Here is a 15,070-nt window from a genome sequence, read left to right as displayed (position 1 = left end):
TTGGCTCGGCACCGAACAGATGAATATAGGATGCAGGATTTAACAATATGGGGTTTTGAAATGTTGATATTATACTTTTGGAGGTAACCTTCATTTCCTAACAGACAGGGAAACTGTATAATGTGTTCTGCGGCTCTGGAGGAGCGGAGGAAACCCCTGATGGTGTAATCTGGGTTGCCAGCTTTGACTTGGGTAACATTTACGGAGAACTTGCGATACATAGTAAGGGTGTAAAGACCTGAATGTTGGGGAAGGTTGGATGGATTTGAGGAAATACAGATGTGTTATGGAAATTGCAGGATGCAGCATTTTTTGACTTAGAACTTAAGGTCAGAAAATCATTGATTTTGATCTTTTATTAATTGGTCTCTCACAAGACCCCAAACTTTATGGAAGCGCAATACAAAATTGCTGAATTACCCCTTTAATAGTGACTGCAACTAATGATAACTTTTGTATCTATTTATTAATTGTTTCATCTATAAAACACACAAAGCACACAAAACAAGTGCTGGAGCTGCTCCATAAACTGTAAGAACAGATCAACTATTAATAAGATATTCTGGCATACTTTGTGATTCACAGCTCCAAGTGACACATTCAAACAAAACAAACAAACCTATGAGCTCAGAGAGGCAGTCTCTAATTAAATGTCAGGATGGCACTTTTGCATGTAAGTGTTAACAGCTGTCTATATATCCTTAGCAGCAAAATGATTGATATAAATTCTATAAAAAACAATACATGAGTTAAAACAAGTTAGAAAGCCTCTCCCAAAACTACACATTAGAATCAATGCTTTCATTGCCTTCAGCGGGCCAGTGGGGTTTTGTTGCAGTACAGCTGAAAAATTGCTTTGACATTTTACAACGTTTTGGCTTTTTAGTTCTCCTTTCTGATGTTAACACAGCAGAACCAGCTGAAGGGCTCTGTATTACTGCAACAGTGACCTGCGATGGGACAGTGGTGGAGGAAGTACTGAATCTCAGTACTTAAGTAAAAGTACAAATAACCAGAGACATATTTACTTTAGTAAAAGTACCACAATGACAACCATACTTAAGTAAAAGTAAAAAGTACTTGATTTTAAATGCACTTTAAACATTAAAAGTAAAAGTACTTGCATAACGATTATTCTCTTAATGTCTATAATCTAATAATTAAAAAAAAATCTGTATGTGCGGTGGTATTTTAATTCATTCAGTTTTAGGTTAATGTAATTGGGCTTACCATCTGTGGCCCAGTTTACATTCTGACTTACAATTCTGGTTATCTATCAGGGTGATCTGCATGAAGCTTGACTTTGCATTATTTCCCACGGGACAGTGAATGCTGCACACATTTATCTAGCGAGAACTCACGGGCTTGGACAACAAGTAGGCTACGTGGCTTCACAGCTGAGGAGGACTGGGAGTGGTTTTAAGATAGATATACGGGTTGTATATTAACCCTATGTGAACGGATGCTTCACATATGACCAAGCAGAGTATCAGGAGCAGCAGCAGTAACAGGTGCAGCGGTAGTACCGGGAGCGGTACGCGCCTGGCCAATAAACGCTACTGAAGGGCGGGTCTTGACGTAGCCATAGTGGGATTCGTAATATCGCGAGCGGCACCGGGAGCTGGACGGATTGCCGCCGGTGCAGGAGCCGCTGCTGAAGGCTTCCCTGCAGACTGCAAACGTGGGTCAGGAAGACGTTTTGGCAGAGGGAAAAACTGATCAGAAAATGTAACGGAACGTTGTAGAAATGTAGTGGAGTAGAAAGTATAGATAATTACTGCAAAATGTAACAAAGTAAAAGTCAAAAGTAGGCACTATTGATTATACTTAAGTAAAGTACAGATACGTGAAAAATGTACTTAAGTACAGTAACAAAGTATTTGTACTTGGTTACATTCCACCACTGCGAAGGGTGATCTAGAGTGGAGAAGCTAAAGTGAGCAGGGACTCCGAGCCAGCCCTATTTGTAGCACTTCCATATATAGATGGTGGTCATGATGACCACCATAAGATTTAAGGCATCAATTTTTTGATTTGTGTTATTTGTCTCATTTTTTATTGAGTTATAAAAAAACACCCTTTAAAAAAAAATGGGACCAAGATAAAATAGCAGCAACAAAAACATGTTTCAAAACGTCACAAAATAGTGAAAAATGCCGATGAAGAGCCTTTGGTGACATCATATTGCTTGTTTTGTCTGACCAACAGTCAAAACATCTCACAAATATTCAATTTACAATGATATAAAACAGAGAAAAATGCGGGCAATCCCCAAATTTGAGAGGCTGGAGCCAGCAAATGTTTGCTATTTAGCCTTGATAAATGATTTTAAATGATCTACTAATCAATTGATTATTTCAGCACTGGCCACTATCTTTAAATCTAACCACATCATGTCTTAATCAAAGCAAGGATACACAATGTTTTACTCTATAAAGAGGAGAAAAGACACAAAAAACACTTTCAGGAGAAATACTAAATCCCAGCAATAAAAATTCAGATTTCGGTCCAAAACAGAACACACCTTCTGAATTCATGCTATACTACATTCTTTCATTTCAAGTGCAGACCTATAACTAATCAATCCAGTGACTTCACCTAAACTGTCTCAGACGTCTGCTGTAACAAAGAAAAAAACAATATGCTCCACCCTGCAACTCTGATTTCAATGGAGGGAGTTACGCCAAGGAGATTATTAGCCAGAAAACTGCGGATTAGTACAGTCAAAATAATTAGACTGCCTTTCTTTTCCCAAGCATGGCTTGTTGATTTAATACAGCACACGTAATCCTATTTAATTCAAAGTTGTTTGGCTGAAAATAAAGGCCGGCTGCGTCGTGCCTCCACAAACTGTTCAACAACAGGAGCCTTTGGAGGAAAATGCAGAGATTATACTGATTAGATGAGGTTATACATCAGCAGCATTTCAACTTTAACTTGCATTGCAACTTCAGCTTGTTGCTAATACAATTTTTTTCATTACATAATACAAATGCTGCTGTAAAAAAGCAGACTGAGACACTTAATGTATGCTGTATTATGGATGCATATGTAGGATAAATGTTTTCCTATATTATTCGCAATGGAACCAAAGGAATTATGCAGCACTGAGAAATGTCCTCTTTTGAAATGAATGAATTTCCACGGGAGACCAAATACACATATAACAGATTAACCACGATCAAAGCATCACTGATGTAGAACGAAAGCAAAGAAGCAGCTACGCAGAGCTCACCCTGAGTGACTGTGGAGGATATTGCTCGACAGACTTCAATTTCTAAGATCTCGTCTACTGTAGTTTAACATGTTCAAGGTTAGTCCTTCAACAGGCAGGGTACGGCCTACCTAGACTGTGCAGTAAATCTCTTCTCACAAACACACTTAAATCAGAACAGAAGGCTTATCCTGTTTGGCTATGTCATGATTATATACTTGATTTGACTTGTCTTTATATTCCTTTTGTTGTAATGGGTGGAAAAGGGATCAGGTTAGATAGTACAACTCATTAATATTCAAACAGGTAAAAAAGTATGCACTTTAAATATACTGCAGGCTGTATACTGTATAAAAGCTTACTAACATTGTATGTTTGGGAATGTATGCGCTTACTATACAGATAAAAAGCTGAAAACATGTTTGAGAATGTGTCTAAAAAAGAAAATGTTACACAATTCCAGTGTTTGTAAGGTCGTATTTATTAGTTTTAATAATAACTTGGATTTATATAGCGTCTTTAAGGTACCCAAAGTCGCTTAACAAATAGGGGGGTCAAAAGACTTAGTAAAAAGAAATGTTTTGAGGTGCGTTTTAATCTGTGAATCAATCAATCAATCAATCAATCAATCAATCAATCAATCAATCAATCAATCAATATATATTATTATTATTATTATTGTTATTATTCTAAGATATTCTGGCATACTTTGTGATTCACAGCTCCAAGTGACACATTCAAACAAAACAAACAAACCTATGAGCTCAGAGAGGCAGTCACTAATTAAATGTCTGGATGGCAGTTTTGCATTTAAATGTTAACATATGTCTATATATGTAGCAGCAAAATGATTGATATCAATTCTATAAAACACAATACATGAGTTAAAACAAGTTTGAAAGCCTCTCCCAAAACTACACATTAGAATCAATGCTTTCATTGCCTTCAGCGGGCCAGTGGGGTTTTGTTGCGGTTTAGCTGAAAAATTGCTTTGACATTTTTACAACGTTTTGGCTTTTTAGTTCTCCTTTCTGAAGTTAACACAGCAGAACCAAACTGAGGGGCTCTGTATTACTGCAACAGTGACCTGTGAAGGGATGAGATCTAGAGTGGAGAAGCTAAAGTGAGCAGGGACTCCGAGCCAGCCCATTTGTAGCACTTAAATATATAGATGGTAGTCATGATGACCACCATAAGATTTAAGGCATCAATCTTTCGGTTTGTGTTATTTGTCTCATTTTTTATTGAGTTATAAAAAAAAAACACCCTTTAAAAAATGGTTTCAAGGTACAAAACTCCCTCCACATTTTCTTCCTCTCATAGAGGCATACTTTGTAATCACCTGGTACCTGACTTGCTGGTCAAATGTGAGGTAGGTAGATGAACATGTTTTTACTAAAGTATGCCCTGTTGTGAGTGATGGGAAATGTTCACTGTGAATGTCAAACAACAAAACATAGCCGAAGTTCTAATACGCTTTAACTACACGGCTGTTAGAATCAGCTGCTGTCCTGTTTTTGTACTGATGCTGCATACAGCACTATGCACTTCTCTTCTGTCTGTAGTGGATATTCCTATCAGCTCTTACCAGAAACACTTTGTCGATTGGAATCGGCCTCTCCATTACTGGTGTTAGAGTTGCTGGGGGAGCTGCTGTCCACTCCGCCCAGCAGGGGGCGCAGGTGGCTCACAGACACCTGCTCTATGAAGGAGGTCCCATATTTCCTGAAATACCACCACTCAAATATCTGAAAGAGAGAGAGGAAGAGAGAGAGAAAATCTTTAATTGAACTGTTCATATGACTTTCATTTAATAAAGACCACATTGTTGGTTGTTTGAGTTAGGGCTGCTCGATTATGGAAAAAAATCATTATTTTTGGTCATAGTGAACACGATTACTCATTGACTTTTGGAAAGATGTTGCATTTATTGAACTTAAAAAAGCAATGGAACGGTTAAAAAAAATAAACACTGAAAACACCTTGAAGTGGGGAAAAAAGACAAAGTAAGGTTTTGAAAATGTTCTGCTACAGGAACCATTCATGTTAAGTTTTGATCAATGAATGTGTGAAAAACCTCCAGAATACTGACGAGAGCAGTATTTTATTAAATGTAGACTACAGACTGCCATCTGGCAAAGCTGTTATACTGTCAGCCTCTGCTTGAGGGAGAAAGTGATATTTGATGTGACTTATCTATAACTCTTCAGTGGAAAACTAACTAATTGGGACATAAAGATCCATTTCAAGCCCAGAGAAAATGACCAGTATCGCTCATACAAAACCAATTCCTTTCCATTTTTCTTAATCATCTCACAGAGCATGCGCAAAGCTCGACACCTTTTCTAAGCAGCCTACGCATATTGGCAAAAAGCCCGCAGGGAAGAGAGTGAGTTAATTAAGAGAGGAGCTATTTTAAAATACAGACCAACCACTGTTGCACAGTTGGCTGTCTCTGTGAGGAACTTGAAAGAGAGATAAAAAACTAGCATAAGTAGGAAAAGCCTTGCCAACAGTTTCATTATATCGCTTCCCTGCTTTGATAATATTTGTCACATCTTTATTTATTCTATCTGTTTTTGAATACTGACGTATACCTAAACATTTTAACACTATTTTCCATCCCTGGAGCAGAGGGGAAAGGTGGCAGCTCAATATGCACGTCAACAACTTGGAATCACTAGTAACCAGTTAGGTGCTGCAATTTAATCAGCTGAGTGTTTAATGCAGAGATGGAGAGCTCTATTTATATCTTTATCCACATCCCACACCAAAAAAAACAACCTAAAATGTGTTCTCAGTACTTTGAAAAGCACTAAAAGCATTGAAAGTGTGTGGCATGGTGTGATACGTTAGAAGACAATGCCAGAGGCTGCCATTATTTAGCAGCACATCTTCTGAAGGACCAAATGAGTATAGATTTCCTCTCTCTTCAGCTCCTCGTGGCCTCTGAACCTGTGATTATAGTCCTAACAAATTACATCCAGGCTCACAAAGTCACCTAGGGAACCACCGCTGAAATTTAATTTTCTCTTTTTAACATTATGAATGAGAATGTCAGGTAAGAGTGCACAGTCATCCACCTTAAGGTTTACATTTAGCTGATGCACTGGAACAATGTGCAATGAGTATAACGACGCTTAAGCGCTAAAGTTAAGATAGATAGATAGATAGATAGATAGATAAATAGATTTTTATTGACCCCAAAAAAATGGGAAATAACAGTGTTGCCAGTGTAGCCAAGAGTCACGCCCACAGTATTTCAGTATTGTAAAGTGCCATCAAAAAACACTTATTTTCAACAAATAATATCTGTGCTTTGTGAGAAAACATAAATTTGTTTATTAGATACATTTTTTATTCTTTTTATATTTTTGAACATACAGAATAGACAAACACAATTGAACAAGAACAAAAACCATCACCCACCCCCCACCCTCTTCGGTCTCAAAGAAACAAACAAATAAGCAAAAACAAAGACAGAAATCACACCTTGCCTAGTCCCTCTCCTCAAATTCTTGTGATGCTGAGGTCATTAGGACTGGGGGAGCCAGCGTTGAGCTATCCTTTTCTTGGTTGCGGTTGAGCCGGCTAGCCAAACTTTCTTCTGTCTCCCAAGCAGGTGTAATTTAGAATCATCATTAAAAGGTCCCATGGCATGAAAATTTCACTTTATGAGGTTTTTTTTAACATTACTATGCGTTCCCCCAGCCTGCCTATGGTCCCCCAGTGGCTAGAAATGGTGATAGGTGTAAACCGAGCCCTGGGTATCCTGCTCTGCCTTTGAGAAAATGAAAGCTCAGATGGGCCGATCTGGAATCTTCTCCTTATGAGGTCAAAAGGAGCAAGGTTACCTCCCCTTTCTCTGCTTTGCCCGCCCAGAGAATTTGCCCACTCATGAGAGAGAGAGAGGCATCATGGCTTTCAAACGAGCAAAGTGGCAGTTGGTCAAAACTATTACTTCTTAATCAGTACAGATACCAAACTGATTATTAACATCATAATACATTTCAAAACTAGTATCAGCGTCAGTGTTATTAGATAAAGCCAAGAAAATAAGGGTTTCTTACCAATATGAGTCCTGATATGAGGGAGGAAGTGCCCGTCAGAGCCACGTAAAACTTGGGTGTCAGGGTGTTGAGAAACATGCTTACTGTAGAAGAGACACAAAAAGAAGAAAAGACAGATTGGTTTGAGTTTACTATTAGATACTAGAAAATCTCTTGTCTACCAAAAGGATATGTCAGAAGATATATTAGTAGAATCAAATGCTGCATATCCATATAAAACTAGGTTATGTCTACACAGAAAAAGAAGACTGCAAGAAAAACATCAAACAGACTCAGAGATTCAAGGACATTTGTGATTACAACACATGAAACGTTTCGTGCTAAAAGACGGCATCCACACGCAGAGTTTGGCATTTCCCACAGAGCCTTGCTGCTCAGACGTGAAATTACACAGCACCAGGGGACCAGGGTAAGCCCTACTACATGCAGAGTGAAGATACACAGTGGGGGAAAAAAACAGAGAGGAAATGGAGCTTGACTGGCCACTGAAATACATCTATTCACAAGCAATTTCCAAAATTTTGCCCTGGAAATACAGCATATGGTGTGGAATAAATGCTATCTAGACGGTGTCTAAATGGCTGCAAAGAGGCCGATAGAGTAGAAATAGTAGTAAATTTACCAGCATTTGACTTATTGTGTAGCTGGTAGTAATTTCTGAGCCTAGCTATTATCATCAGCTCAGCATAGACCTCTGGCTACTGCAGCGAGGAAGAAACTACAGATTGACTGCTACTACTACTCTAATCAGTAAAAGTCTCCTCGTTGACTTTGAAGTGTGATAGATGTCAGAATGTACTTTTAAAAATGCAGTGAAGTATTATAGGTTTAACGTAACAAAACAACATTACATTCCAAATGCCAACCCAGCTCTCATCGCCCTTCAATCCGTTGACATTTAAGTCAGGTTTCTATACAATTTATTCTCTAGTGCAAGTTATATCAGATCCTGTGAACTGGAAAATTACAACTTCAGAGTCAACGATCCATATCAATCAAGTGGCCGTATAGACTGATCCATGCTCCTCCTGAAACACCAGCCTCCACCATAGTAATGATACAATTTGGCCGAATGTTTTTCTAGTTTGTGTAGCAGATTATTTGGATACTGCCCTGCGTTTCTGTGGACTGCATTTAAAATTAACGTCGCAAGTTAGTTTCCTGCCCTGAGAGTTGGAAGGAAGGAGTGTGACTAAGGCTGTTTTTTAGCTGTAATACTTGTGTCATTATTATGCTTTTAGGATGAACGCCACCGAGTCCTCCTCTGACATCTGTTTTTTAATTTTAAAAACATCCCTTGTGTTCATATTGTGGTAACGTGAATATTTCCCAGCCATGTTTATGGGCTATTTTATGCGTTCATTTTGAAATGATTGTAAAATTTCCGACAGCGTAGGAACGCAGCACTGGGGAAGCACTTTGCAGATAACGTTAGCTGGTGATTATTAGCGCGCCCCGCGGTCCATCCGCTTCACTCCCAGCCTCTGGGAGACTACTTTACCGTGAGGAGAGCAGGCAGCAGCAAACAGCAGTTGCTGCAGCTGCAACCGACCGGAGCCGCTGTCCGGCCAAGGCGGAGGCGCCACCATGTACGCTAATATAACTAGCTAGCTCCTGGCGAAGGAGGAGAGCGGACAGCAGCTCCGGTCCGGCCAATCAACTTGCCCAACATACTGTTTTACTTCGGGCCAATGTCGAACCCTGCGTCATGTTAAGCTGGATGCCGGTAAGGAATTGCATCCTTTGATAAACTGATAAGTCACAGAAATCTGAGTTCAAAGGAAAAAAGGCCGGCTTAAGTGACTAAGGGTGGACGCATGTAAGAAATTAACTGTTGAGAGAGATTGGCAGCTCTGAGTAAATTCACAGTCTACCTGGCCAAAAGATTTATTCATGTTTTGACTCCTAAATAAGCTTATTTAGATAATGATTAAACTGTCTAATTGCCTGAATGGTTGACCTGTACATTGTGTGTCTAGCAAGTCTCTAGCACATAACTGACAGTAATGGCAGCCAAAAAGAAAGTGTATAATGTGTATCAATAATAAAGACAGTACACTACAGGTGGCCTTCCCCGCCAAAGTTTGGATCCTTTTGAATCCATTTTTAGCAAATAAAACTATTGTATTTGTGTTCCGTTTTCCAATATTCCAGTAGGAACCAATGGGATTGGGGCTGAGTGCCACAGACAAAAGGAATTTAGAAAATATTGAGTGTGGACTAACGGATTCTCCTAGCTGTAGTAAATGAAGCTAGACTGATAGACCATTGCATTTGGCGGTGATGGGTTGTCATGTTAATTCCTGGGGAGTCACAACTGAGGTTAGGGAGGGTGGGACAAAGACCCCACTCAGATGAACCCCGGCCTCTTGGCCACACAGAAACACACACACACATGCATAAACTTAAAGTGCAGCTGGATAGCTATTCATTGCTGTGAAGTGGACGCTCTCGTCCTAGCAGAAAAGGGTCTTTCAGAATGGCCTGTGGCCAAACAGGGCTAACAGCTGCTGTCAGCTTGCACTGATAAGAGGATACTGCTGTCTGGCTGGCAAAGGACTCTCTCAACTTCATAAAGGCAAAAAAAATAAAAATAAAAATAAAATGTAGCCACAATTAACATACAGTCAATTCACATGAAACAATATAGCAACATGGCCCATAATCCAAAAGTCACAGACTTAATTTCCAAAACAATAAAAGCTATAAAATCTGCATCAAATAGTTGTTGTTAGTGATGGAAGGATTAGACAATTAATCAAAGATTTCATGCTTTTATATTATTTTAAATTGTATACCTTTGGACCTACACTACGTGCAAAACACAAAAACAGCCGTTTGAAAATATTAACTTGGGCTCCGCAAACGTGATGGGCATTTTTCCCCATCTGGAGACATTTTACAGACATAAACAATTAAATAATACAAATATCAGCTGATGAATTAAAACATGTTAGTTGTGGCCCTATTTCATTCCCGTTAGTAGAGTTGCTTGATTAGAAAAGAAGATCCTGTCTTAAGTGGATGTCCTGGAATCAAGCCCCACAGACAGAAATCATTCATCCGTCTTGTGTATTTTAATTACATAATCCTCGGGTAAAGTTCTAACAAGGATTTCTCATTTGAGAGATGTTTATTGTGTTGTGATGGTTTGTCTTGCCCTTTACACTACACAGATGGACGTAGAAAGATAGTGATTCTGCTGTACTTGTGCCATGTATTAGGTCACTGAGAAATGTTTCTATCTCCTCTTTGAGTTCAGTGAATGAAGCAATCATCACTCTGTACGTTTACATGCACACAGATATTCCACTATTATTCCAAATATGACAATATTCTCGGTCATGTAAACAGCATATTCCGGCTGGATGTTCTGAATAAGGCCTTTTTTCCGAATATAGCATTTAACGAATAAGATGTGGTTTTATTTTCTATCTTTTCTTTAATAGAACATTTTGCACAGAACGTAGAACATGTTTTGAACAGATAATGGATCACTATAAAATAGAACTATATAAATTATTCCTGGTGTGGGAAATTCACACACATCTAAAGTGCAACGTTAGAACCATTTCCTTCTTTTCACATCCAATATCCAACAAAAAAAATTTGATTTTGGTTGTTGGTGTCGTCCCTCCACTCCCTACTTTTTCCTTGCAGGTGTTGCATGTTGCAAACTTGTTCTCTTCTGCGCACACGCTAAAGAATTTCCAAACAGCTGACGTGTTGCAGGTTAAGTCACGAGGTTCCCTACATGCGCGAGAATAGCGCCAACACACGGCGGAAAAGTTGAGAGAAAGGAAAAAGAATGGAACTGTGCTGTCGCGTCCGTGTAACTGCAACTCGTATAACTTATGTTGTCAGTTAATTGTAGCGTTGACCGGCATGAAATCGGCATTTGTCAGGCTGACCTGCCGGTCGCCGGTCATGGCCGAGCACGTGAAAACCGGCCAATTCTGGTCACCAGCCTGTCTATCGGTGCATCTCAAAAGAAAAGAGTTGCAAAACATAATGTGCAAAATAATGGTTTATTCTGTTTTTGTGATCATTAGGAGCCGAAATCGTAATCGCGATTAAAATTCCGGTTAATTGCACAGCCCTACAAGGAAGCAGCCAGAGAACACCAACATTGGTCAGATAACGTGATTGGAAGGGACAAATTCTAACAGACAGACTGAGGACTAAATGTCGGCGGAGACAACAGGAGATGTGACCTTTACTGAAGTCGGCAGACTGCTGGCCTGACCGGAATGATAAAAACACACAGACACATGTGAACACGCACACATTCAAAACATACAATCACTCTCATCAATGCACAGTCACACAAACACACACAGGTCTATGTCCTTCAACTACAAAAGAGAACAAATGAAAACGTCTATTTCATTATGTATTCATGAAAAACTCTTGTGCTTTAATGTTACTACCACCATATGTCTGAAAAGGCCGACGCATATTCTGCCCTACAAACAGCCTTTGGTAGGTCAAACTGACAGATAGCTGCAACAATTAATCAACTATTAATTAATCTGCAACTATTTTCATAATTAATTCATTTTTTATGAAAAAAAAAAAAGTAAAACTTATTTCCTGCTTTTTAAATGTCATTATTTTCTAGTTTCTTTACTCTTTAAAAAAAACACCGCTGGCTAAACTTTAAAATTAAACTAAATTTTAAAATGGGCGGGTTTGTTCAGGACACCCCCCGTCTGTCGCTAACAATTATAACGCAGTGATTAGTGACGATTCTCTACGACCAATCAGCAGTCTACAGGTTTTCACGTCACCTTTTGGTATCGCCTCAGCTCGCTGGGAACCTCAACGGAGGTGATACTAAAAAAAGTTCTTGTTAGCAGGTACCAGAGACTTTTTTTTTTTCATAATGGAAAAGCAAAAAAGGTGAGTAGAGTCGAGGCGAGGCGGGCAGGTACCATGTAATGGAAATACGCCATTAGAATTAGGACATCCACATCAGATGGAACTCTGACCATTTTTATACGAAGATGCCTAATTTTATGGGCAACTACGTATATATTGGACAACACAAACTTTTTTTAAAATATATTTGCAAATTCTATGCGGCCACTGGCTGCATGAAGTCTCCAACCCACAGACACCAGCAGGCCTGTACTGAAGTTTCACTTGTTTTTGTGGGCCATCCGTTTTGGATGTGAACACCCTCAAACACTCTTAAACGTTAAATAGTGATCGTTAGAGACAAAACAGTGAAAGACGATGACTGAAAAAACATGAAGCCAAAGCTAGCTCATCTTACCATGCTCATCAACAGCTGTACTACATCTGTTCAAACGTTCAAAGTTACTGAATTCCTTTTGACTTCCTGCTTTGAAAACAGCGATGCAGTGGTTGCAGAGTTTTATAGCTCACATATGGAGCTCACGTTTGTCATTAGCAAGTGTCACCAAAGGGTGCTGCTGTGTTGTAAAACTGAGTAACGCTGCAAACTACGTATTTGCTTACTTGTGAGATTTGAGTACTTGACAGTTACTGTTTTTGTGTTTTGAGATTGCATATGGCTTCTTAACAGTTTATCAGACGTTAAGATGGACAAATGAGCGTTGGATTAAAAGAAGCAATGCGTGAGTAACAGCTCCTGCAGGCCACCTGAATCCGAACCAGAGTTGTAAGTCACTCCAACTTTCAGCTGCTTATCCCTGAAATGTTTGTTGGCAGGGCCGATTAGGCAGCATGGCTGGTCCTGACTGATGGGGCTGCTAGCAGAGTCTGTCGGGGTCTAACTACCTCCGCTGACCTTTGAGCAAGGCGGCGTGTAGCCAGCATCTGTCACAGCAGCAGTAGCTAGATTTAGATTCTGCGTTGTTGGGGGTACTGTACATGTGTGTGGGGTTGTGTTTGTGTGAGGGTTAGTATGATGCATGCATCTACAGTAAAAGTTTATGTGTAAACAATGTAAACCAGGCAGGCTTTAACGGCCAGCTGTATGAACAACATTGACACATCGATCCCTGTCCAGTGCTACTCACAAACCTGGATGGAATTCTTGTGAGGCTTTTTGGTTCACCACCACCACCAACAACAACAAAAGCCACCATTGTAAATGGGAAATGGACTGCACTTACATAGCACTGCACTTCACGCTGGCTAGTTTTGAAGAAAATTTGGATCGTGCGACAAGGAAGGCCTGCTTTGTTCGTTCGGGGAATGATTGTAAAGATTTACAAAGAATGTTTACGGCATTCACTCTCTAACTGGGACATTTTGGGTGCAGTATAGCTCCTGTTACTGTATTATGTGAACAGTTAACTTCATTTGATATTGTATGTGGATTTGTCTTTTGCGGGGTGCAAATGTTCCACCAAAATAAGCTCCTGAGACTATTTTGCAGGGCCACGCTCACTGCGTCCGGAGCTTAGCGCCGCCCAAGACGATTGGGATTGCTTTAAAGAAGAGGTGACGGTTACACTCGATTTAGGAAGACTGCATTTGGTCAATCAGCTTTTTCATTTACAGCAGTAGAAAAGTGGAACTTAATTCCACTTCACATTAGAGATTGTGCAAGTCTCAGCAGTTTTAAAATGGCCTTAAAGACTTGACTGAAGGCGAATCGACTATGTGATCATTGATCTTTTTATAACTATGGAAATTATATATTTTTGTATACTGGTTTATACGTTATGTAATGCTTGTTATATGTTGTTAAGTTTCTATCTGATAGTATTGTCTGTATTGTCTATGTTGTCCCTTTATCTCCCATGCCCAGGGACCACAGATGTAAATTAGCTGTATAGCTAACTCTGGTACAGGGCTTGAACTGTGCATGGTCCCGGACACATAAACTAATAAATTGTTTTTCTTCTTCTCCTATGCAGGAGCGTATGCTCTTGTTGCAAGACCTTCCTCCGCGGCACTGTGGAGATGGGTCTGGTAAAGTGAGACTACAATTTCCCTATCATTCACCCATTCACTCACACATTCACACACCAATGGTGGCGGAGCCGCCACGCAAGGCGCTTGGCCTGCCATCAGGAGGAACTTGGGGTTCAGCGTGATGCTCAAGGACACTTTGAATCGACATGCAGACCGAACCGCCAACCTTGTGATTAAAAGAAGACACGCTCTACCTTCTGAGCCCCAGCCGCCCTTAGCTGTAATACCAGCGCTGCTCAATTTTAGGCTCCTCAAACTTATTTTGAATATCAGAAAGAAATACAGAGAGAAATAAAAAGAGAGATATCAGAGTCAAACTGAAATCTCTCATTAAAACATTCTGGAAATCTATTTTTGGTGTCCGTAGAAATACTTCCAAACAATGGATGTAGAGCCCAACTGGTGCTTTTCCCCTAATGTGCAGAAACAAGACTTCAAAGAGAGATTGTTTTTTTTAGGCTTGCCTAAATTACAAGATGCACACATGGAAGAGACTGACAGCATTATATCTTACTTCAAAACTGTGATTTGATTTTGGACTCTTTTGCCAAGTATCTGAGCATTCAAGATCCAAGAGAATATTATCTAAATGAAAACTTGGCAGTCAAACACTTACAAAGACAGACATATAAACGGACTGGAAGAAGAAAATAGCTTGTGTTAAGTTGTCACTGATTTTTAATATTACTTTGCATTTGACTCACAATATTATCCTGAATTTGTAAAAAAATTCCAAAATGTTTATCTTGTCCTCAATGTGACCTGTGATGCTGCCAGAAAGTACAGTAACTTTGTCTTTGCTAGCTACAAATTCAGAGGCAAGTCTTTTTGTTTATACTATTGATTTGTGCAGATTTAATTTTGCACCTAGAAA

At 39.5% G+C, this 15,070-nt stretch overlaps 1 protein-coding gene across 6 annotated transcripts in view; it reads right to left on the bottom strand.

The window, feature by feature from the left end:
- Positions 1-15,070, bottom strand: part of LOC114560572 (suppressor of tumorigenicity 7 protein homolog) — a 66,500-nt gene that overhangs the window by 14,013 nt on the left and 37,417 nt on the right. For all 6 annotated transcript variants that reach the window (XM_028586033.1, XM_028586035.1, XM_028586037.1 and 3 more), the window contains 2 exons: positions 7,285-7,367; positions 4,803-4,962 (listed from right to left, as the gene is read on the bottom strand). In XM_028586033.1, the coding sequence (XP_028441834.1) occupies positions 4,803-4,962; positions 7,285-7,367 (243 nt within the window). The remainder of the gene's footprint in view (positions 1-4,802; positions 4,963-7,284; positions 7,368-15,070) is intronic.

The sequence above is a fragment of the Perca flavescens genome, chromosome 8, assembly GCF_004354835.1.
Source record: "Perca flavescens isolate YP-PL-M2 chromosome 8, PFLA_1.0, whole genome shotgun sequence".
NCBI classification, from domain to species: domain Eukaryota; kingdom Metazoa; phylum Chordata; class Actinopteri; order Perciformes; family Percidae; genus Perca; species Perca flavescens.
The sequence above is the reverse complement of the archived record's forward strand: the minus strand, read 5'-3'. Positions and strand labels throughout refer to the sequence as shown.